A 25,248-nucleotide genomic window follows, 5' to 3' on the forward strand; every position below is an offset into this window, starting at 1 on the left:
GAGCCATAGGGAGAGACGGGTAGTTTTTTCCGTTGTGAAGCAGCACGGCTTTGAGGCTCCGGGATGAACTGTCTATGAATAGGCACCATTCCTTCAGGTTACAGGTGATATCTATAGCCTCAAAAAGCCCGACCACATTGTTGCAGAAGCACAACCCATCTTCTCAACAGGAGTTGTAAAATGTTTGGTGATGCTTTCTTTGATCTGTGGCTTGCACGGTTTCATCCAACAAGTTCCACTGCTTGAGCCTGGATGTCAGAAGCTCAGCATTGGACTTGGTAAGATGACTTTCTGGTTAGGAAAGTATGGCCTTCTCTCCTCAAACGCATCTGTGATAACATAATATTGATCTCCAATATCTTCCTCGCTGTTCGACTTGCTGCTTTTTCCTGAAGATGGCTGATTCCTCTTCGGGGGAGTTGGAACAGGCATCTCAGGGCAGTGTGGTATTGGGGTAATACAAGAACGAATGTCTGGATAAACAATTTGAGGCACGTTCTTGCCTGTGCAATGTTTGGCAGGATCCACCATGCAGAAGTAGCAGTTGCTTGAGTGGTAAATTGGATGCTGTCACGAACCGGTGCTTGGTTGCCCCAGTTCTTTCTTCCTGAGCTTTGTTTATATCCCACTTCCCATTTCCGGTTTGGAACTTGCAGCTCTCTGGCGCCCCCTTACCCTCAGGTTAGTCAGGGAAATACACCTAGGATAAGTAGTTACCAGAAAGGCTGCCCGGACATGTACCGGCTATTGGCCACGCTGCAGTGAGGGTGATATAATTATTCCCAGCTGCAGCTAGGCAATACACTTATAAACCCCTTTCCTACACTTCCAGCTTTATCCAACAAGCTCAGTATGCTCCGCTGCCACCAGCTCCTATTACTATGATTAATAGTCACTATAATACTATGTTGCCCAGCCACGTAGTATATTGCCCAGCCACGTAGTATATTGCCCAGTTACGTTGTATATTGCCCAGCCACGTAGTATATTGCCCAGCCACGTAGTATACAGCACAGAGCCACGTAGTATATTGCCCAGTCACGTAGTATATTGCCCAGTCACGTACTATATTGCCCAGCCACATAGTATATTGCCCAGCCACGTAGTATATTGCCCAGCCACATAGTATATTGCACAGCGACATAGCATACAGCACAGAGCCATGTTGTATACAGTACAGACAGGTAGTATATTGGCAAGTCCCACGTAGTATATAGCAGCCATGTAGTATATTGTACTGCCCACGTAGTATATAGCAGCCATGTAGTATATAGTACTGCCCACGTGGTATATAGCAGCCATGTAGTATATAGTAGTGCCCACGTAGTATATAGCAGCCATGTAGCCCACGCATTATTTAGCATTGCGGGTATATATCCCTGTTAAAAAAAAAAAGAATTAAAATAAAAAATAGTTACATACTCACCCCTGGGATCCAACGGCGCTGTGGCGATGGGCGCTGCCGCCATCTTCCGTTCCCAGGATGCATTGCGAAATTACCCAGAAGACTTAGCTGTCTCGTGAGACCGCTGAGTCTTCTGGGTAATTTCACAATGCACAATGCATATATCAGGTTTTTTGTTTTTTTTATTATTGTTAACATTACATTTTTTTACTATTGATGCCGCATAGGCAGTGTCACGATATTGTATGAAATATCATATAAGTTTAGTTTCTTTTGTTAGCTCAGGCTGTGGGCTAAACTCCCCCCCCACCCCCCCTTCCCTTTCACTCAGGCAAGAGCTTGTCTTGTCAATGCATGTGGGGGAGTTTTATTGAAGAAAGGTATTTACAACTGGCATAGCTGCAGTGAAAAGTTGTGCTAGCTAAAACCGGTCTGATTCCCTTCTGTAAATGCAAGAATTTTTGTTCTAATATTATAAGATTCTGGGCCAACGAATTGGGCTAAGAGAATAATAAATACCTATTGCTAACATTCATCGGCTGTTCTGTCAGCCACTCTAAACATGAGCTTCTAACTCCATCAGGTAAAAAGTAGGGATTTCTCTGTAATTATGCATCACAAATAGGACATATTTGATCTCATTAGAATGCCAATGTTAATACGAGATGAATTATGGGTTTGTTATGACTATGACATGTTCTGTAGCGGAGTTACAGGCATTAGACAAATTTAGGTTAAATTTAGTTAAACTGAAGAGATAGGAGGGTCTGGGTAAGCCAGCCCTGTTGGTGATGTCACAGGCTGCGGTTTATAAGTTATGCCAGACCCCAGCAGTTTTAGTTTTACCTGGGAAGCCCTGACTGCCAGTCCTAATGCATTGAGACATATGGAACTAGCCTGGTTGCCTGCAATGCTCTGAACACACACGTAAGTGTTGATTTCTCATGTAATCACTGTTTTTTTTTATAATTACCTTGTACATATTTTCAATTGTCTCGTATTGTAATATCTTTATATAACTGTTTATAAACACTGCCTGAAACCTTTGACGGAGTATAATATTTAATACTAGATTCGTTCTTCCTGTTCTAAAACGTACCCTAAGTCTTCTGAAGGGAATTACGCTACTGATTTGGGTTAGCTTCGGACACGTTTAATCGAAGCTGGTGGCAGCATACGTTTGTACTGGGTAGTTGAGAGTCGTTGTAGCGACTGCGGCGTTGATAATTATTGTTCCTGCCTGAGTTGGAGTAGTTATATCGCCTCGCTGCAGCGTGCCCAATAGCCAGTACATAGCAGGCAGCCTTTCTGGCAACTAATTACCCTAGGTGAGGTACCTAATCTGACCTGAGAGTAAGGGGGGCACCAGAGAGCTGCAAGTTTCAAGTGGAACTGTAAGCGGGATATACATAAATCCCTGCAGTTCGTGGTATATTGCAGAGCAGTGGGATACCTAAAATAAGCCCCTGCTGTAAACTAAGAGGTCAATAGCCTTGTGTGTTTTTTCATCACATTGTGGAGTGGAGGGATAACTAAGATAAGCTCCCCTGCACATGTGATAGCCGTCTGTTGGCCTAAAGTCACCCCGATCTGTGACGTGGGGGTGACGGTCACAGTGTGAATCGTGACAAATTGGTGGCAAGGCGGTGGGATCTTAGAGCATTAGTGATGTGGTTTGAGTGATCATTCCTCTCACTAAAAACTTGCAAAGTTCTTGCGAGAACTCTGCGTAAATACATTTGTTTATGTTAAATATGCTTATATTGCACATTTATTTAATCAGGACTATTCACCTGGTGCTTACGCTTAAAGAAAAAAACGTCATGATATTCTCATAAAAAAAGTAGTGGTTTCTTGAATTGTCCACAGAAAAACCACATTGCAGCAAAACATAAAAGTAGATGAAATAGTTACGAACAGATTGTTTATTTGTATATATCAGCACTTGTTACTCATCTTTCCCAAAGTTCTGAATGGCAAAACCCGTCTGTCTGTGTGAACTCTGAAATCATCATGGCCACCAGCTGTTGCTTCCTTGTGTGACTTGTCTGACGTCCATAGAGAATGATGGTGAAGGCAGGAGGTGGCAGCTCCCACGTGACAAAAGGCCCCCCGCCCTCCTAAGAGACGTTATTTATATGTCCCACAGACCACGTGTTCCCCTTTATATGGTATTGACTTATACTCTGAGCTACATACACAGAAATAGCTTTTGGTAATGTCAGCAAGAAGCAATGTGCTCAGTACAGAATAAGAATAATTCAATTTATAATTAATATTTAACAGTTTATTAGTCCTGAGACAATTGTGTGTACTGGTAATTATCCCTTCCCTTTCTCTTTGTTTTTCTGTCCTATATTTTATTTGGCAACTATGGTTGTGCTGGGAGAAACCTTTTATGAGCAGCAGACCAGAGACACCCTTACTGCCTTATGCAAGTCACAGCACATTGACTTTGCAGGCAAAAATAAAGCCCAACTGGTCACAGATCTGGTGCAATGGGAAGCCGCTCTAGACCACTCTCAGAGCCCAGTGGCCGCAGAAGCCAGCACAAGCGAACATGGTGCTGCAGCAGATGTCCAACCACTGAATACGGGCCCGACTAGCAACCAGGGCGAATTGGACCCCCACCTGCTGGCAGCCTTGAAAGAATTCCCCACTGACGACCATGAGGGACATCGGAAGCTGATTCAGCAATACCGGCAGGAGGCCGAGGCCCGAGCCGAGCGAGAGGCCCAGCGAGAGGCTGAGAGAGCCGAGCGGGAGGCTGAGAGAGCCGAGCGGCAAGCGGAGCGGGAGTACCAGCTTCAGATAGCCCGACTGCCAATGCCGGGGTCGTCCCAGTCCAGGCGTGAGCCCAGCAGTGCTCAGATACCAAAGCCCCGGCCCGATCACTTTCCTGCTATGGAAAAGGACGGGGACTTGGACACTTTTCTGCGGGCCTTTGAGAAAACCTGCAGGCAGTACCAGCTGCCTACAGAAGAATGGGCACGATACCTGACACCAGGGCTGAGAGGCAAAACTCTGGAGGCGTTTGCTGCCCTCCCTCAAGAACAAGATGGTGACTATGAGGCCATCAAGCAGGCCCTGGTAGCAAAGTACCAGCTTACACCTGAGGTGTACCGTAGAAAGTTCCGGAACCTCCAACGTGGCCCACACGACAGCTACGGCGATGTGGTGCATGGACTCAGGACCCACTTTAACCAGTGGATCCAAGGACTGTCAGTGACCACCTTTGAGCAGCTGGGAGACCTGATGATCAAAGACCAGTTCTTACATCTTTGCCCAGCTGAGGTGCGACAGTTCGTGATGGACAGAGAACCCAAAGACGTGACGAAAGCAGCGCAGATTGCCGATGCCTATGAGGCCAACCGTACATCGGAAGTGCGGAAGCCAGTCACCACCAGCTGGAGAGGGGGTAAGCCTGCAACCAACGCCAGTACCCCTGCCAGCCAACACAACAGAGGTCCTGTCCCCATGGCCAACAGCACCAGACCTACCACCGAACCTCGCCAGTGTTTCTACTGCAAGCGGACTGGTCATATCAGTCCTCAATGTCCAGACAAGCAGAAGAACCCCCCAACCAAGGCCCCAGGGCCTAACACAGCAGTTCTTTTGGTGGGTGGTGTGGTTGGGAGGGTGTGTGACAACGTACAGCACGTCACTGTTGGAGGCCATGTTGCTACAGGCCTCAAGGACACCGGGGCTGAACGAACTCTCATCTGACCCGAACTGGCGGCCCCTGAAGAAATCATTCCGGGGAAAACCCTAACTGTCACTGGGATTGGGGGCATCAGCTGTCCCTTACCAATGGTCCGGGTTTATATTGATTGGGGTGCCGGGAGCGGGGTGAAGGAAGTGGGGCTGTCTGATAATTTGCCCACTGATGTTTTGGTGGGGACTGGTTTGGGGAGGATGGTTGCATACTACGTCCCTGACACCCCTCCCCAATCTGCTAATAAGGGTAACATTAACCCTGACGATGATGATGATGGGAAATCGCATGTGTTACCTGACCATGCTTTATCTTGTAATGATGCATCTGATAACCATTTTTTCCCTAAGATTGATGGTGGAAATGTTGTACCTGTGCCATCGGAGCCTGATAATGATTTTTCTGTGAAAGTTGATGTGTCCATAGGTACAGGAGTGCTCAGCCATGTTGCTCTGCTGAGTGAGGCGGCTGAGGAACCCTGTTGTGAATTCTGTTGTTAAGCTCCCTCCTGTGGTCATGAATGGTACTTCGGCTGGTTCTGTCCATGGGCTTCCTCTGGTGGCTGTGAGTGGAGCTGCTGCTTCTGAGTTTTCTTCCACAGGTGACGAGGTTAATTCGTTAGCTGGCTGCTCTATTTAACTCCACCTAGATCTTTGCTCCATGCCACCTGTCAATGTTCCAGTATTGGTCTAGTTCGCTCCTGGATCGTTCTTGTGACCTGTCTTCCCAGCAGAAGCTAAGTTCCTGCTTGTTTTTCTCTGTTTGCTATTTTTTTCTGTCTAGCTTGCTATTTTGATTTTTGTCTTGCTTGCTGGAAGCTCTGGGACGCAGAGGGAGCACCTCCGCACCGTGAGTCGGTGCGGAAGGTCTTTTTGCGCCCTCTGCGTGGTCTTTTTGTAGTTTTTTGTGCTGACCGCAAAGTTACCTTTCCTATCCTCTGTCTGTTCAGTAAGTCGGGCCTCACTTTGCTAAATCTATTTCATCTCTGTGTTTGTAATTTTCATCTTAACTCACAGTCATTATATGTGGGGGGCTGCCTGTTCCTTTGGGGAATTTCTCTGAGGCAAGGTATGCTTTATTTTTCTATCTTTAGGGCTAGCTAGTTCCTTAGGCTGTGTCGAGTTGCATAGGGAGCGTTAGGAGCAATCCACGGCTATTTCTAGTGTGTGTGATAGGATTAGGGATTGCGGTCAGCAGAGTTCCCACGTCTCAGAGCTTGTTCTGTATTATTAGTAACTATCAAGTCATTCCGTGTGCTCTTAACCACCAGGTCTAGTATTGTCCTCACCACCAGGTCATAACAGAACCCCTAGCAGGGGCAAGTGTCGGTGCTACAGGAAATGGGGAGATGCATGGGAACCGTGGGGAAGGTGATGCCATGCAATTGACCAGTGCCACCGAGGAAGGTAACTGGCCCGTAAGTAGCAATGCTCCTGAGGTAATGGGGGTGGATGGGGAGGTAGAGCCCATAGCAGCGCCGGCTGATGGGTCTGTAGAAATCCCCGGGGAGACAGCCTATGTAGCTGCTGTCACCCGCAGTCAGAGGGCCCGGAACGCAGATAACTGCCTTCCGGACCCTCCTCAGTCATCATTGTGACTGAACCAGAGGTGGACCCAGAGCAGGTCCAAGAGGGTTCCCGTGGGGAAGGGACCCTGACATCGCTTCTGGCTTCCCCTAGCCAGGAGTTTCAGGCTGCTCTGCGCACAGATGCGAGCCTAGAGAGTTTGAGACAACTCGCTGAGATGCCCACCTCCGTGACTGAGAAGGAGAGGGTGTTCTGGGAACGAGGAAGGTGGTACCGGGAGACAGTACCCAGAAACTCGCAAAAGAAGTGGTTGAGTGAAAGACAGCTGGTCGTCCCGCAGCAATTCTGGGGTGAGTTGTTACGGATTGCCCATGAGATCCCGCTAGCTGGACACTTGGGGATCAGCAAAACTAAGGCCCGGCTGTCTCAACACTTCTATTGGCCTAAGATGGGGACAGATGTGTCAAACTACTGCCGCTCCTGTATCACCTGTCAACGAGTGGGGAAAGCAAGGCCTGCTCTTAAGGCTCCCCTGATCACTTTGCCAGTGATAGAGGAGCCTTTCCAGAGAATTGCGGTGGACATTGTGGGCCCGCTGGCCGTCCCCAGCAGCTCTGGAAAGCAATACATCCTTACTGTGGTCGACTACGCTACCCGGTACCCAGAGGCAGTAGCTCTGTCGTTAACTAGGGCAGATAAGGTGGCGGATGCCCTGTTGGCCATCTTTTCACGTGTAGAATTTCCCAGCGAGATGCTTACTGATCAAGGGACCCAATTTATGTCTCGCGTAATGGAGGCTCTCTGTAAGAGAATGCAGGTGAAGCACCTGGTATCGAGTGCGTATCACCCACAGACCAATGGCTTGTGTGAACGCTTCAATGGTACCCTCAAACAGATGCTACGCATGCTGGTTGAGACCCAAGGGCACGACTGGGAGCGGTATCTCCCACACCTGCTATTCGCTTACCAAGAGGTTCCGCAGGCCTCGACGAGATTCTCCCCCTTCAAGCTCCTGTACGGCAGGCGAGTCCGGGGACCCCTTGGGTTGGTAAGAGAATCCTGGGAAGAGGAGCCGAACCCTTCTGAAGTGTCTATAGTGGAGTATGTCATGCGCTTCCGTGACAAGATGCAGACCTTGACGCAGTTGGTGCATGACAACATGACGCAGGCTCTGGTTGACCAGAAGCACTGGTATGACCAGAACGCCCGGGAGCAGACCTACCACATGGGTCAAAAGGTGGGGGTGCTTGTCCCTGTACCAAAGGATAAGCTTCAGGCAGCCTGGAAGGGCCCGTACGTCGTCCACCAACAGCTCAACCCGGTCACCTACGTGGTCACGCTTGACCACGCTCGGGGTAGGCGAAAGGCCTTTCACGTCAACATGATGAAGGCTCATCACGAACGTGAACCTTTCATCCTACCGGTCTGCAGCTTACCCGAAGATGGGGAGGAAGACACCCTCCTGGACATGCTGGCCCAAGCCAAGGCCAGTGGGTCCATCGAGGATGTGGAGGTAAGCGCCTCACTAATCGAACCCCAGCGGTTGCAGTTGCAAACCACACTGGAACCCTTCCAGGCCGTTTTCTCCAACCGGCCTGGAAGGACTGAGTTAGCAGTCCATGAGGTGGACACCGGGAATCACACCCCACTACGGCGAACACCCTATCGAATCTCTGACCAGGTGCAGCAGGTTATGCACCAGGAGATCGATGAGATGTTACAGCTGGGGGTGATTCGACGGTCAAAGAGCGCGTGGGCCTCACCTGTAGTTCTCGTGCCAAAGAAAGACCGGACCAACCGGTTCTGCGTGGGCTACAGGGAGCTCAACACCATCACAACTTCTGAAGCGCACCCAATGCCGCGCATCAAGGAGCTGCTTGAGAGGTTAGCTGGCGCAAAGTACCTGACAATAATGGATCTGAGTCGAGGATACTGGCAGATTCCTCTGAGCTTCGAGGCGCAGGAGAAGTCCGCCTTTATCAAACCCTTTGGACTGTACTAGTCCACGGTCATGCCCTTTGGCATGAAGAATGCCCCTGCCACTTTACAGCGGATGGTCAGCCTCCTGCTTCAGGGACTGGAGGAGTATGCAGTGGCGTACTTGGATGATATTGCCATCTTTAGTCCCTCCTGGAAGGAACACCTGCAGCATTTCGAGGAGGTGCTCAGGCAAATTTACCGTGCAGGACTGACTATCAAGCCGGGAAAGTGCCAGATGGGCATGAGGGAGGTCCACTACCTGGGACACCGGATAGGCGGGGGCACCATGAAGCCAGAGCATGGCAATGTTGACGGGTTGGCCCACCAGAGTGAACCTACTGAGGTGCGCATGGAGGAGCACCATGAGGTCCTGCCTCCGTAGCGCACACCAAAAGGGGGAGGTGTCACGATATTGTATGAAATATATAAGTTTAGTTTCTTTTGTTAGCCCAGGCTGTGGGCCAATTCCCCCTTCCCTTTCACTCAGGCAAGAGCTTATTCTTGTCAATGCATGTGGGGGAGTTTTATTGAAGAAAGGTATTTACGACTGGCATATCTGCAGTGGAAAGTTGTGCTAGCTAAAACCGGTCTGATTCCCTTCTGTAAATGCAAGAGTCTTTGTTCTAATATTATAAGATTCTGGGCCAACGACTTGGGCTAAGAGAATAATAAATACCTATTGCTAACATTCATCGGCTGTTCTGTCAGCCACTCTAAACATGAGCTTCCAACTCCATCAGGTAAAAAGTAGGGATTTCTCTGTAATTATGTATCACAAATAGGACATATTTGATCTCATTAGAATGCCAATGTTAATACGAGATGAATGCTGGGTTTGTTATGACTATGACATGTTCTGTAGCGGAGTTACAGGAATTAGACAAATTTAGGTTAAATTTAGTTAAACTGAAGAGATAGGAGGGTCTGGGTAAGCCAGCCCTGTTGGTGATGTCACAGGCTGCGGTTTATAAGTTTTGCCAGACCCCAGCAGTTTTAGTTTTACCTGGGAAGCCCTGACTGCCAGTCCTAATGCATTAGGACATATGGAAGTAGACTGGTTGCCTGCAATGCTCTGAACACATGTAAGTGTTGATTTCTCATGTAATCCCTGTTTTTTTTTTATAATTACCTTGTACATATTTTCAATTGTCTCATATTGTAACATCTTTATATAACTGTTTATAAACACTGCCTGAAACCTTTGACGGAGTATAATATTTAATACTAGATTTGTTCTTCCTGTTCTAAAACGTACCCTAAGTATTCTGAAGGGAATTACGCTACTGATTTGGGTTAGCTTCGGACCCGTTTAATCGAAGCTGGTGGCAGCATACGTTTGTACTGGGTAGTTGAGAGTCGTTGTAGCGACTGCGGTGTTGATAATTATTGTTCCTGCCTGAGTTGGAGTAGTTATATCGCCTCGCTGCAGCGTGCCCAATAGCCAGTACATAGCAGGCAGCCTTTCTGGCAACTAATTACCCTAGGTGCAGTACCTAATCTGACCTGAGAGTAAGGGGGTGCCAGAGAGCTGCAAATTTCAAGTGGAACTGTAAGCGGGATATACATAAATCACTGCAGTTCGTGGTATATTGCAGAGCAGTGGGATACCTAAAATAAGCCCCTGCTGTAAACTAAGAGGTCAATAGCCTTGTGTGTGTTTTTTCATCACATTGTGGAGTGGAGGGATAACTAAGATAAGCCCCCCTGCGCATGTGATAGCCGTCTGTTGGCCTAAAGTCACCCCGATCTGTGACGTGGGGGTGACGGTCACGGTGCGAATCGTGACAGTCAGCATCAATAGTAAAAAAGTTGGGGACACACAGGGTTAATAGCGGCGGTAATGGAGTGCGTTACCCGCGGCATAACGCGGTCCGTTAACGCCGGCATTAACCCTGTATTAGCGGTGGCTGGACGTGAGCATGCTGGCGACGAGGCAGTGACTGCGGGAGTAAAGAGCGGCCATTTTTTTCCGGACTGTGCCCGTCGCTAATTGGTCGTGGCTGTTTTGACGCGACCAATCAGCGACTTGGATTTCCTTGACAGACGCCGCGACCATTGAATATCCGTGACACAAAGGACAGACAGACAGAAAGAAGGAAGTGACCATTAGACAATTATATAGTAGATTATAGAAATTTAAAAGCATGAAATTGAACACATTACTTAATACATATTTTACTATAGTGCATTGACATATGTGAAAATGTTGTCACTTGCAACTCCTTAAACTGTACTAGAATTAAATCATTGAAATTCTATAAAATAAAGCACAGCCACCTAAATGTACCTTCACACTGAACGATATCACTAGCGATCCGTGACGTTGCAGCGTCCTGGCTAGCGATATAGTTGAGTTTGACACGCAGCAGCGATCAGGATCCTGCTGTGCCATTGTTGGTCGGAGCAGAAAGTCCAGAACTTTATTTAGTCGCTGGACTCCTGCAGACATCGCTGAATCGGCGTGTGTGACGCCGATTCAGCGATGTCTTCACTGGTAACCAGGGTAAACATCGGGGGTTACTAAGCGCAGGGCCGCGCTTAGTAACCCGATGTTTACCCTGGTTACCAGTGTAAATGTAAAAAAAAACAAACACTACATACTTACATTCCGGTGTCTGTCCCCCGGCGCTGTGCTTTCCTGCACTGACTGTCAGCGCCAGCCAGCCGTAAAGCAGATTACAGCGGTGACGTCACCGCTGTGCTTTACGGCTGGCTGGCGCTCACAGTCAGTGCAGGAAAGCACAGCGCCGGGGGACAGACACCGGAATGTAAGCATGTAGTGTTTTTTTTTTTTTACATTAGCACTGGTAACCAGGGTAAACATCGGGTTACTAAGCGCGGCCCTGCACTTAGTAACCCGATGTTTACCCTGGTTACCCGGGGACTTCGGGATCGTTGGTCGCTGGAGAGCTGTCTGTGTGACAGCTCTCCAGCGACCAAACAGCGACGCTGCAGCGATCGGCATCGTTGTCGGTATCGCTGCAGCGTCGCTAAATGTGACGGTACCTTAAATGAGCAGCAATTGTTCACCTTCCCTTCAAGAGTTTTCTTCCAATATTCGCATGTGAAATGAGGTGGCCAGGACTTGTCTTGATCCCCGACAGGCATGCTGAAATATGCCTTGTAGATCTCGCACATCTTACAACTGCCTTCATGGAATACTTTCTCACTCTTGTCTTTATAAATTGTTCACACACATAGCAAAATGCATCTGCTGGGTGAAAACAACCTCTTGATGTCCTCAAAAACAATAATTGCTCTTTAACTACGATCCGTTATTCTCTTACTCAGAAATAACATAAACTGAAATGTTGGTTCGAGTCACCTGTGCTTTTATACTTGTGTGACTACTACTGAACAGTCAGAGAATGTTCTAAAAGTTTCCATATAGTTCTGGAAAATGATAGAAATTTCTGCACAATTCTAGCACTTCAAGAATATTCTAGAAGACTACTCAGTATTGAACATGAATCGAGATTTTTACTGAAAACAGACAAATTTCAAAATTTCATTGTCCAGATCACAGAAGCAAAGTTTTGGTAGAACAACAACTATTTTCTATTTGTTTTAGGCATAATAAGTTAGGAAAACACACTTTCTACCCAGGAAAAAAAATTGTTACATAGTGTAATTAAAGTTTTTTACATAGATTGCCATTTTTATAGACAGGTTAAGTAGAAATGTTCAAAAATATAAAACTCAAGGATATTTTATTAAAAAAAGTAATTGTTTTTTATCTTAGCAGATGATTATACCAAGAGATCAGAGGGACAGTTGACATCTTCAATTTTTAAATCTGATGATCTTAAGATCCTACAAGATACAACTGAAGTGATTGCTGTTACTCCAGATATATCATCATCCATTCACAGCAAAGATCTGTCATCTGATCCTATGAAACAGGTCCCATCTTCTGATTCATTACTGACTACGAAAGAAAATCAAAGTCACAAAAGAGGCATTAAAAAACAAACTGCTCCTAAAGAAAAGAAGTCATTTTCATGTTCAGAATGTGGGAAATGTTTTATCAAGAAATCACATTTTGTTACTCACCAGAGAATTCACACAGGAGAAAAGCCTTTTTCCTGTTCAGAATGTGGGAAATGTTTTACCCACAAAGGGAATCTTGTTGCACACCAAATAACTCACACAGGGGAGAAGCCTTTTTCATGTTCAGAATGTGGGAAATGTTTTAGACACAAAGGGAATCTTGTTTTACACCAAGTAACTCACACAGGGAAGATGCCTTTTTCCTGTTCAGAATGTGCAAAATGTTTTGCACGTAAATCACATTTTGTTAGACATCAAAGAACTCACACCGGGGAGAAGCCTTTTTCATGTTCAGAATGTGGAAAATGTTTTAACCAGAAATCAGAATTGGTTATTCACCATAGAACTCACACAGGGGAGAACGCTTTTTCCTGTTCAGAATGTGGAAAATGTTTTAACAAGAAATCAGAATTGGTTATTCACCATAGAACTCACATGGGGGAGAAGCCTTTTTCCTGTTCAGAATGTGGGAAATGTTTTAACAAGAAATCAGAGTTGGTTACTCACCATAGAACTCACACTGGAGAGAAGCTTTTTTCTTGTTCAGAATGTGGAAAATGTTTTGTACATAAATCACTGCTTGTTACTCATCATAGAACTCACACAGGGGAGAAGCCTTTTTCCTGTTCAGAATGTGGGAAATGTTTTGGACATAAATCACAGCTTGTTACTCACCATAGAACTCACACAGGGGAAAAGCCTTTTTTCTGTTCAGAATGTGGGAAATGTTTTGGACATAAATCACTGCTTGTTACTCACCATAGAACTCACACAGGGGAGAAGCCTTTTTCCTGTTCAGAATGTGGGAAATGTTTTGGACATAAATCACTGCTTGTTACTCACCATAGAACTCACACAGGGGAGAAACCTTTTTCCTGTTCAGAATGTGGAAAATGTTTTGGACATAAATCACTGCTTGTTACTCACCAGAGAATTCACACAGGGTAGAAGCCTTTTTCCTGTTCAGAATGTGGAAAATGTTTTAACCAGAAATATAATCTTGTTAGACATCAGAGTAGTCACACAGAGGAGAAACCTTTCACATTTTCTTAAAGTGGGAAATATTTTGCTTGGAAATCAACTGTTAATAAACATCAGAGACATCACATAGGGGAGAAGCCTTTTTATGTTCATAATGTTGGAATAGTTATAACCAAAATTGGATCTTCTTAAATGGGTTGTCTATTGTCATTCCTCATGTTTACTGAAAAAAAGGATAAAACTGAACTCTATTAATTCCAAATGTAAAACTATACCAATACGATTTTCCTGTAATTCATTTCTTACACTCTAGGTATAATAATGACTTTTCCCTGTGTGGGATTTTTGATGTTTATAAAGGTTGGCAATTAGTTAGACAAGCCCTTCTCATTCCTCATGTTTGGTCCTCTTATTTGCTGGCACAGTTTCAGTGGTGTTGGCGCTTGTGTTCTTGCGGCTCTTTTGAGGTTTTTACATCATGTGAGCCCTGTGCTCAATCAGCGCTGACGTCACTGTCCCCACCTTCGGACAAAGCAACCATCATGAGGCAGTCAGAGAGCAGCCACGGCCCTGGCTTCCTGTTGAGGACCAAACATGAGGAATGAGAAGTAATGCTACTTGATCTTGTCTCCATTCTTACTCTTTTTGTAAATACTGAATGACAGGCACTTGTTAAGTCTAAAAATAGTTTGCATGCCTCTGTATAAAGAGACTCGTAGAGAGAAACAGCCAGAGAGATCCTGCCAAGACATCCATACATCTCAAAAGGACCAGAGACTGGACAGCAGCAATTTTACATCATTGCTCCATTACGAGGGACACTGATCTATCATTCTATAGAAAACAACCTAGGGGTTTTCAGCCTCGGTTGGAAGAATACCGATCTGCTCCATTGACCATCGCTGAACCATGGATATGTTTGGAGAAGATAGGTTGTGAACTTTAGATCAACTGACCTTGTGTGGAGTCAATAGACTGTCATCTTCCTACACTTATCGTTACCTCCTCTCTGCGTGCGTGCCACAGGTGGAGTAACCGACCCTGGAATATGAAGCCAGGATGTGATCCTCGAATCAACTGGCCCTTGTATAGACTGTCATCTCCCTATGCTTGTCACTACCTCCTCTCTGTGTGCGTGCCACAGGTGAGGTAGCGACCCTGGAAGATCTGTAGTCACAGATGCTATTATCCTGGTGAGTCAGCGGAAGGGTGAAAGTCTAATATGCACCATCTTGGGTACTGTTTTTGGACTGTTCTATGTGTTATCTGCCTGGTTTTCTGGTTCAATAAAGCATTGCCACACCGTTTAACCTCACCCTGTTGCCTGAGTAGCGTTTTGCCCATTGTCACTAATCCCACCGAGCTGCCACCAATTGGTGATGGATCGGGGGTGACCTTTGGCCAGCACACGGCTGTCACATGGCCAAGGGGGCTTATCTTAGTTATCCTGCCACTGCGAACATGTGATGAAAACACAAACAAGGCTATTGACCTATCAATTTACCACAAGGGCTTATTTTAGTTATCCCACTGCTGCTACAATATATCACAAACTGCAGGGATTTATGTATATCCCACTTTCCAATTCCGCTTCGGAACTTGAAGCTCTCCGGTGCCCCCCTTACCTTCAGGTCAGTCAGGGAGCTACACCTAGGATAATTGGTCACCGGATGGGCCGCTTCACTGTGGACTGGCCAGCAGGCACGCTGCAGCGAGGGAATTATACATGCTCAGGCCGCAGCCAGACAATAGCTTATAAAACCCTTTTCCATTGTTGCCAGCTATACCACCCTAGCCCAGAACACACTTTGCTGCCACCAGCTCAGATTTCTCCACAGAGGGGTTCAGAGCCAACCCAAATTAGTAGCGTAATTCACTTCAGAAGACTTAGGGTACGTTTTAGAGCAAGTAAACGACACTAGTAAATATTATAACTTTTACTCCACAAAAAGATTAGGCAGTGTTTATAAAAGTTAAACAAAAATGTCCATTGGGGTGCAATTGCCCATGGACAATAAGTGGTTCAGGCATGAAAATTAAAAATATATATTTTTTAGATAAAATTAAAAACCTTTGGAAAATTAACAGGGCTAATAAACCTCCAAAAGGAGGGACAAGTTACACAGGTACCAGGTTTTGACAAGTGTCGGGTATCTCTGACCAACAATTTATAGCGCTAAATTATCTATGCAAAAAGTTAGGATGACATATCAATAATTACTAACACATATAAAAAGGCTGAAGGATCCAATTATACAAATAGATGTTTATTATATGTCATCCTAACTTTTTGCATAGATAATTTAGCGCTTTAAATTGTTGGTCAGAGATACCCGAGACTTGTCAAAACCTGGTACCTGTGTGAGGCTAGGTTCACATTGCGCTAGGGGAGTCCGTCTAACGGACACGTTTTTAAGTAGTGAAAACGCAATGTAACGGACATTGTAACGCACCCATAGACTTGCATTATCTGACGCATCGTGACGCATGCCTAAATTGGCATGCGTTTGCCATATTACGTTTTTTTTATGACGGACCTTCGAATGCGGCTTGCTACGTTTTTGGGTCCGGTCAAGCTAACGCAAGACTAACGGAAGCGTCAATTCTGCCATTGAAGGCTATTGCAAACGCAGCCAGATGCAAATCATGCAAAATTTCCAAATAAAACCATACGTTTGAATTGCGTAAATGAGGGTGGTCCATGTGGTCATGTGACAGGAAATATGATTTCAGCCATTTTTAGGAGGAGAGACTCTGCAACACATTGTCAACACGCCTGCAGCACGGTGTGAGTGTCTTGCAAGCGATCAGGGGCAAGTAAGTACAATTCTATGTATTATTATATTATATATCTCTGTATACATCATGTGAGTGTGTAGTGCACGTCGGATGTGTGTGTACTAAAAATGTATTGTTTTGTTTGCACACAGATGTCGGATAGTGAGGGAAGCAGCAGCAGTGTGTCTGCGGTATTCTCCCAATCGGTAGGCTTTCACTTTAAAAAGCCACAATAATGTTGTGTGTCACTCCAGTGTATTGAGGTAATCACATGTAATCATGTTTTTATTGCAAATAGGAGTCTTCTGAGCCCGAACCAGCTAGGCCACCCCCCAAGAAACAAGCAAAAGTTACGAAGGTACATGCCACACATTTTGTGTATTTCACCCATAAATTTATTGATACAAGAATTGTAATTTTTTTGTTTTTTTAATTACACCATAGGTTGTTGAACAAGGACACAAGAAAAATAAACAGCCTCGCCGCCTGTCGTCGCCACACCTACCAGCAGTAAATATCACGCTATTAATGTTCCTTTTTGAGCCAAAAAAATCAATAAAAAAGTTTCCCTTTTTTTTTGTATAAAAAAATCTAACCTACTAATCAAACATAATACAAGAAACATATCTAAACAACGTGTAAAACCCTGGTTAAAAAACTACTTACATATCACAACATAAACAAAACCCTACAAGGACAAGCAACCAAATAAAACATTGCAAAATCATTTATAAAAAGTTAAGTGTTTTAAAAAAGGGAAAAATGTTGGATAAAATGAATAATAAAATATATTTTCCGATGAGATACTATTTCTATACAACCCAAAATGAACGTATACATTGTAATATTACGTTTTGTGCTTATTTACATAGTCCAAGCAGCCCGCCAAAAAAAAAAAGGAACATTGTGGTTGACGAAGAGCCCTTGGACATACAGAACGAGACGCTGATCACTCTAGTGGAAGCCAATCCGTCCATATGGGACCAAAGTGATAGCTCCCACCACGATATAATTAAAAACAGGAAGTTGTGGGATAAAATCATGTGCCATTTTGACCCACAATATATGGAGAAGTCGGCATCCTCTAAGAAAAATATTGGTAAATATTGATGAAGTTAACTTGCGAAATGTAAAGATTGCAAGCTGTCAAAAAAATGTTTTTTGTTTTTTTTTTTTTTACTTTAAAGCCGATGCTGTCCATACCCGTTGGAGATCTATTAGAGATTGGTTTGTACGGGACTTCCGCCACAGCCAAAACACCCCCAGTGGATCTGGTGGCAAATGGGTCACCCCTTATGTGCATTATGAGCAATTGCTGTTTCTACAAAAAAACTTTGTCACAGCGCTCGTAAGTAAAAAGCTTTAGGTGTGAGAGACAAACTAGTATAAATTTAAATAATTAATTTTTTCTTTTTTTTTCCTTATAGAACGATATGCAGTAACGCTGCGCCTAGAGAGGCAGAGGAACCGGAGCCATCTCAACTGGAACCAAGCCAGCAGACGGGCGGTGAAGATGTGTCTGGCATGAGCGAGCCACGATCTGTGGAGAGAAGTACTGTGGCTTCTGTTGTCAGTGCCTGTTTGCAAGCACAGTGCGGACGCAATCGAGCATCCAAAAAAGATGAAGCTTATGCCATAATTATAGATGGCTCCAACGGGTAGAGGATCTGTGTCACAGTGAACACAGAGATCTGAGGCAGGAAATTACGGACTTGCAATCCCGTGATTCTGTATATGCAGCCAATGAGTGGAAGCTCCTGCTTTTGTCATATGTGCCTGTAGTTCAAAATATCCCGGCGCACAGAAATATAATGTTTAGACAAAGACTTAATGACCTAGTTGAGGAATTTTTGGGCTCCCAGGAACCCACTTCCTTGAGATCAAGAAACATGGACATGCCGGCCTACAACCCACAATACAGAGGCCGGGGTGAACCGAGCATGGAACAGCAGAGGCAATGTAGCAGTCTATCGTACATTTGGGCAGACAATACGCCCGCGCAATATCACAGTCTATAATTACTGTTTACTTTCACCAACCTGTTGCAATTACGTTTACATTTTTTGGGTTAAATTTTAGTTCACCAAAGTTTTTTGTGTGTTTTTGTTCCTCCCTATTGGATAGCATATGTTAAAATGTCTACCAACACTGAGGTTTGAATATTTTCTATGATTTTTAGTAAACTGTTACTATAAAATTTCATATTCTTGTATGACTTGAACTTTCTATACTAGGTAAGGTTATATAAGCTCAAACAAATAAAAATTTCCCCACACATTTCACCAATATCAACAGGCTTCAACATTTTCACATGTGTATGTCTTGCCATGGAACAAGGCCTTCATGTGTGAAGTAATTTGCAAATTGATCACGAATCCTCATAATTTTAACTGTAGACCGAACAGCAGTCGAATCTATGCTGATGAGGTTCGAATCACAGTCATCGGGGTCAACCACCTGGGGTTCATGCCTTGAAACAAAATTGTGCAGACAGATGCATGCCTTCACTACACGATCCACATTTTTAGGTTGCAGTTGCATGCAAGTTAGTAATATACGTCATTTCAAGGTCAAAATACCAAAGTTACACTCCACATAACGTCTTGCCTGGCTCAAGTGATAATTAAAAATGCGTCTTGTGGATTTTAGACTACGGCTTGAGTATGGCTTTAGGAGATTGCATCCGAGTTGGAACGCCTCATCCCCAACTAAACATAGGGCAAACTTGGGCCTTCGGTCCCCGGAAGAGGTCGTGCTGAGGGTATGTTGAAGTTGTTGCTTTACAAACATTTCCCCATGTTGGAGTCTCTGAAGACTCTGGAATCGTTCGTCCGTCCAAATGCACCAATATCCACAGCAACAAAATGATATCTAGCATCCGCAATAGTCATCAATACAATAGAAAAGTATTTTTTGTAGTTATAGTATAGGGATCCACTATGCGCTGGTTTCTGAATCCGAATGTGCTTGCCGTCCACGGCACCAATGCAATTGGGGAAATTAGCCACATCCTCGAAATGTTTAGAAATCGATAGCCACATTTCTGTTGTCGGGATTGTTAGCACAAGTGGTTGCAAGTTGTTCCAAATGGCATCACAAGTTTCACGAACCAGTTGGCAAATGGTTGATTTCCCAAATCTAAATTGAAAATGCAGTGATGCAAATGATTCTCCAGTAGCCAGATATCTGTCGGCAATCACAAAGAAAAAAACAAACCAAAAATTATTTTTAGGATTTTAAAGGACAACTAACAAAAAGGCAAGTTAAAATGGAATGCTACAATTGCCTGTACATAATTATGCCCCTCGATAAATTACATCTTGTCTTTGTCAATAGAAGAATGTTCAAAAAAAGGATAATTACCTCAGAGTCACCACTAAACGTTGCTCCGCACAAATGCTTTCACGGAAAGTGCTGCGATGATGATGTATCTCATCCTTCACATGCGAGAGCAGAACATCAAAGGTCTCAATGGACATCCGTAGATAACGTTGAAATTTAAATGGATGATCCCGAAGCTGAACATATAGGGTGTGAAAGGCACCATATGTATTCCGTAATAAATTCACTTCATGGATCCAATATCTCCTTTGAGAAATACGCTTTCTCTGCCGAAGTCACAACTGCATCAAGCGAAATCCAACGAGCTCAGACACAAACATCTTGCTAGCAGAAGTTCACTCGGTGCTTTCAAAATGGAGAATGTGTATGCACCCACACCCGACGCTGACAAAAGGAGAAAAAAAAGAGGACAACTTTACTGACAGTGCCTAACGCAGACAAACGGATGCTTCACGAATTGGCATCAGAATGACAAACGCAGTCACGTGCGTTAACGCAAGCGTTAACGGGAAGCCAAATTTAAAAAAAATTTGGCTCTTTTATGTACATGCGTTTAACGGATCAGTTTAACGGTATGTACTTAACGCAATGTGAACCTAGCCTAACTTGTCCCTCCTTTTGGAGGTTTTTTAGCCCTGTTAATTATCCAAAGGTTTTTAATTTTATCCAAATAAAAATGTATTTTTAACTTTCATGACTGAACCACTTATTGTCTGTGGGCAATTGCACCCCAACGGACATTTTTGTTGAACTTGTTGAGTGTTTATATGGCAAACTAATCTTTAACCCCTTAGTGACGGAGCCAATTTGGTACTTAACGACCAGGCCAATTTTTGCAATTCTGACCACTGTCACTTTATGAGGTTATAACTCTGGAACGCTTCAACGGATCCCGCTGATTCTGAGATTGTTTTTTCGTGACATATTGTACTTCATGTTAGTGGTAACATTTCTTCGATATTACTTGCGATTATTTATGAAAAAAACGGAAATATGGCGAAAATTTTTTAAATTTTGCAATTTTCAAACTTTGTATTTTTATGCGCTTAAATCAGAGAGATAGGTCACGAAAAATAGTTAATAAATAACATTTCCCACATGTCTACTTTACATCAGCACAATTTTGGAAACAAAATTTTTTTTTGTTAGGGAGTTATAAGGGTTAAAAGTTGACCAGCAATTTCTCATTTTTACAAGACCATTTTTTTTTAGGGACCACATCACATTTGAAGTCATTTTGAGGGGTCTATATGATAGAAAATAATGAAGTGTGACACCATTCTAAAAACTACACCCCTCAAGGTTCTCAAAACCACATTCAAGAAGTTGTTTAACCCTTTACGTGCTTCACAGTAACTGAAACAATGTGGAAGGAAAAAATGAACATTTAACTTTTTTTTGCAAACATCTTAATTCAGAACCATTTTTTTTATTTTCACAAGTGTAAAAACAGAAATGTAACCATAAATTTTGTTATACAATTTCTCCAGAATACGCCAATACCCCATATGTGGGGGTAAACCACTTTTTGGGCGCACCGCAGAACTTAGAAGTGAAGGAGCGCCGTTTGACTTTTTCAATGCAGAATTGGCTGGAATTGAGATCGGACGCCATGTCACGTTTAGAGAGCCCCTGATGTGCCTAAACAGTGGAAACTCCCCACAAGTGACACCATTTTGGAAACTAGACCCCTTAAGGAACTTATCTAGATGTGTGGTGAGCACTTTGAACCCCCAAGTGCTTCACAGAAGTTTATAATGTAGAGCCGTGAAAATAAAAAATCGCTTTTGTTTACACAAAAATGATCTTTTCGCCCACAAATTCTTATTTTCACAAGGGTAACAGGAGAAATTAGACCACAAAAGTTGTTGTGCGATTTTTCCTGAATACGTCGATACCCCATATGTGAGGGTAAACCACTGTTTGGGCGCACCGCAGAGCTTGGAAGTGAAGGATGTAGAATTGGCTGGAATTGAGATCGGACGCCATGTCGCGTTTGGAGAGCCCCTGATGTGCCTAAACAGTAGAAATCCCCCACAAGTGACCCCATTTTGGAAACTAGACCCCCCATGGAACTTATCTAGATGTGTGGTGAGAACCTTGAATGCCCAAGTGCTTCACAGAAATTTAGAATGCAGAGTCGTGAAAATAAAAAATATTTTTTCTTCCACAAAAAAGATATTGTAGCCCCCAAGTTTTTATTGTCACAAGGGTAACAGGAGAAATTGGACTGCAATAGTTGTTGTCCAATTTATCCCGAGTACGCTGATGCGCCATATGTGGGGGTAAACCACTGGGCACACGGCAGAGCTCGGAAGGGAAGGAGCGCCTTTTTGGAATGCAGACTTTGAGAGAATGGTCTGTGGGCATTATGTTGCGATTGCAGAGCCCCTGATGTACCTAAACTGTAGTAACCCCCCACAAGTGACCCCATTTTGGAAACTAGACCCCCCAAGGAACTTATCTAGATGTGTGGTGAGAACTTTGAATGCCCAAGTGCTTCACAGAAGTTTAGAATGCAGAGTCGTGAAAATAAAAAATATTTTTTTTCCACAAAAAAGATATTGTAGCCCCCAAGTTTTTATTTTCACAAGGGTAACAGGAGAAATTGGACTGCAATAGTTGTTGTCCAATTTATCCCGAGTACGCTGATGCCCCATATGTGGGGGTAACCCACTGTTTGGGCGCACGGCAGAGCTCAGAAGGGAGGGAGCACCATTTGACTTTTTGAGCGCAAAATTGGCTGTCGTGTTTGGAGACCCCCTGATGTACCTAAACAGTGGAAACCCCCCAATTCTAGCTCCAACCCTAACCGCAACACACCCCTAACCCTAATCCCAACCTGATCCATAATCCTAATCACTAACCCTAACCATAATCACAACCCTTACCCCAAAACAACCCTAATGTCAACCCTAACCATAACCCTAATCAAAACCCTAAATCCAACACACCCCTAATCCTAATCTCAACCCTAACCTCAAACCTAACCCTAATCCCAACACACCCCTAATCACAACCCTAACCTTAACCCTAATCCCAAACCTAACCCTAATCCCAAGCGTAACCCTAATGCCAACCCTAACCCTAATACCAACCCTAATCCAAACCCTAACCCTAATCCCAACTCTAACCCTAACTTTAGCCCCAACCCTAACCCTAAGGCTACTTTCACACTTGCGTCGTTTGGCATCCGTCGCAATCCGTCATTTTGGACAAGAAACGGATCCTGCAAATGTGCCCGCAGGATGCGTTTTTTGCCCATAGACTTGTATTGCCGACGGATCGTGACGGATGGCCACACGTCGCGTCCGTCGTGCACTGGATCAGTTGTGTTTTGGCGGACCGTCGGCACAAAAAAACGTTCAATGAAACGTTTTTTTGGACGTCGCATCCGCCATTTCTGACTGCGCATGCGTGGCCGTAACTCCGCCCCCTCCTCCCCAGGACATAGATTGGGCAGCGGATGCGTTGAAAAACTACAGCTGCTGCCCACGTTGTGCACAATTTTCACGTGCGTCGGTATGTCGGGCCGACACATTGCGACGGCCCCGTACCGACGTAAGTGTGAAAGAAGCCTAACCCTAAATTTAGCCCCAACCCTAACCCTAAATTTAGCCCCAAACCTAACCCTAAATTTAGCCCCAACCCTAGCCCTAACCCTAGCCCTAACCCTAGCCATAACCCTACCCCTAACCCTAATTTTAGCCCCAACTGCTGTTCTCCTGCCGGCCGGCAGATGGAGACAGATGGCAGGCGCACTGCGCATGCGCCCGCCGTTTTCTTCTGCCGGCGGCCAGGAGGAGCAGCAAGAGGATCCAGGGACACAGGTGAGTATTGTAGGGTCCCCGAATCCCATTTCTCTGTCCTGTGATGTGCGATCACATCAGAGGACAGAGAATTACACTTAACTTTTTTTTTTTTTGCGGTCGCCGGTAAACAGTTAATTACCGGCGATCGCAAAACAGGGGGTCGGTAAAACCGACCCCGATCATGCTCTTTGGGGTCTCGGCTACCCCCGGCAGCCGAGACCCCAAAGATTCTCGCGGGGCCGGCCGGTGGGCGCACTGCGCATGCGCCCGCCATTTTGAAGATGGCGGCGCCCACCAGGAGACACGAGGAGCATCGGGGGAGATAGGTGAGTATTGGGGGGCTACCTGGGACCCCTTTTCTCTGTCCTCCGATGTGCGATCACATCGGAGGACAGAGAAATGAAAAAGAGATCGCGGTTTTTTTTTTTGCGATCGCCGGTAAACGGTTAATTACCGGCGATCGCAAATGCGGGGTGGGTTAAAAACCCCCCAAATCATGTTCTCTGGGGTCTCGGCTACCCCCGGCAGCCGAGACCCTGGAGAAAATCGGACTCTGGGGGGAGCTATTTACTTTTTCCACAGCGCCGTTAATTAACGGCGCTGTGGTTTAAGTACCCTTAGCGGCCGCCGTTAAAAGGCGTATCGGCGGTCGCTAAGGGGTTAATGGATATTTAGTATTATGAAGTGTTTATAAAAGGTATATCAAGATTTTTCAATATGTGGAAATTTAAAGTATGTATAGCAATTATAAAAAAAACGGATTAAAACAAAGTGAATAAAATAATGGGATGCATTAAAAGAGGCATAGATGCACATGAGGAGAATATAATTTTACCTCTATACAAGTCACTAGTTCGACCACACAGAATACTGTTCACAGTTCTGGTCTCCGGTGTATAAGAAAGACATAGGTGAACTAGAGCAGGTGCAGAGAAGAGCGACCAAGGTTATTAGAGGACTGGGGGGTCTGCAATACCAAGATAGGTTATAACACTTGGGGCTATTTCGTTTGGAAAAACGAAGACTAAGGGGTGATCTTATTTTAATGTATAAATATATGAGGGGACAGTACAAAGACCTTTCTGATGATCTTTTTAATCAGACCTAAGACAGGGACAAGGGGGCAGCTTTGATAAAGATCCGTGTAGGATCGAAACGCGTCGCTCGTGTCCTGATATGCACATGTAGAGCATATGTCCACCGTTGTTTTTATATTGGCTTAATAAAGTTGGAATTTGGATTTTACTATTTGGAGCTGGAACGATTTTTTCTTTTCTTGACAAGGGGACATCCTCTACGTCTGGAGGAAAGAAGGTTTAGGCATAATAACAGACGCGGGTTCTTTACTGTAAGAGCAGTGAGACTATGGAACTCTCTGCCATATGATGTTGTAATGAGTGATTCACTACTAAAATTTAAGAGGGGATTGGATACCTTTCTGGAAAAGTATAATGTTGCAGGGTATAAATACTAGATTCCTTGATAGGGTGTTGATCCAGGGAACTAATCTGATTGCCGTATGTGGAGTCGGGAAGGAATTTTTTTCCCCAATGTGGAGCTTACTCTTTGCCACATGGTTTTTTTTTTGCCTTCCTCTGGATCAACATGTTAGGGCATGTTAGGTTAGGCTATGGGTTGGACTAGATGGACTTAGTCTTC

At 44.6% G+C, this 25,248-nt stretch overlaps 1 protein-coding gene across 1 annotated transcript; it reads left to right on the forward strand.

The window, feature by feature from the left end:
- Window positions 1-12,268: 12,268 nt before the first annotated feature.
- Window positions 12,269-14,323, forward strand: LOC138662876 (oocyte zinc finger protein XlCOF22-like). The gene has a single exon (XM_069748867.1). It carries the CDS (start codon window positions 12,521-12,523, stop codon window positions 13,622-13,624), a length of 1,104 nt encoding a protein of 367 aa, XP_069604968.1. The 5' UTR covers window positions 12,269-12,520; the 3' UTR covers window positions 13,625-14,323.
- The last annotated feature ends 10,925 nt before the right edge of the window (window positions 14,324-25,248 follow it).

Source organism: Ranitomeya imitator, chromosome 2 (genome assembly GCF_032444005.1).
Source record: "Ranitomeya imitator isolate aRanImi1 chromosome 2, aRanImi1.pri, whole genome shotgun sequence".
Lineage (NCBI taxonomy): Eukaryota > Metazoa > Chordata > Amphibia > Anura > Dendrobatidae > Ranitomeya > Ranitomeya imitator.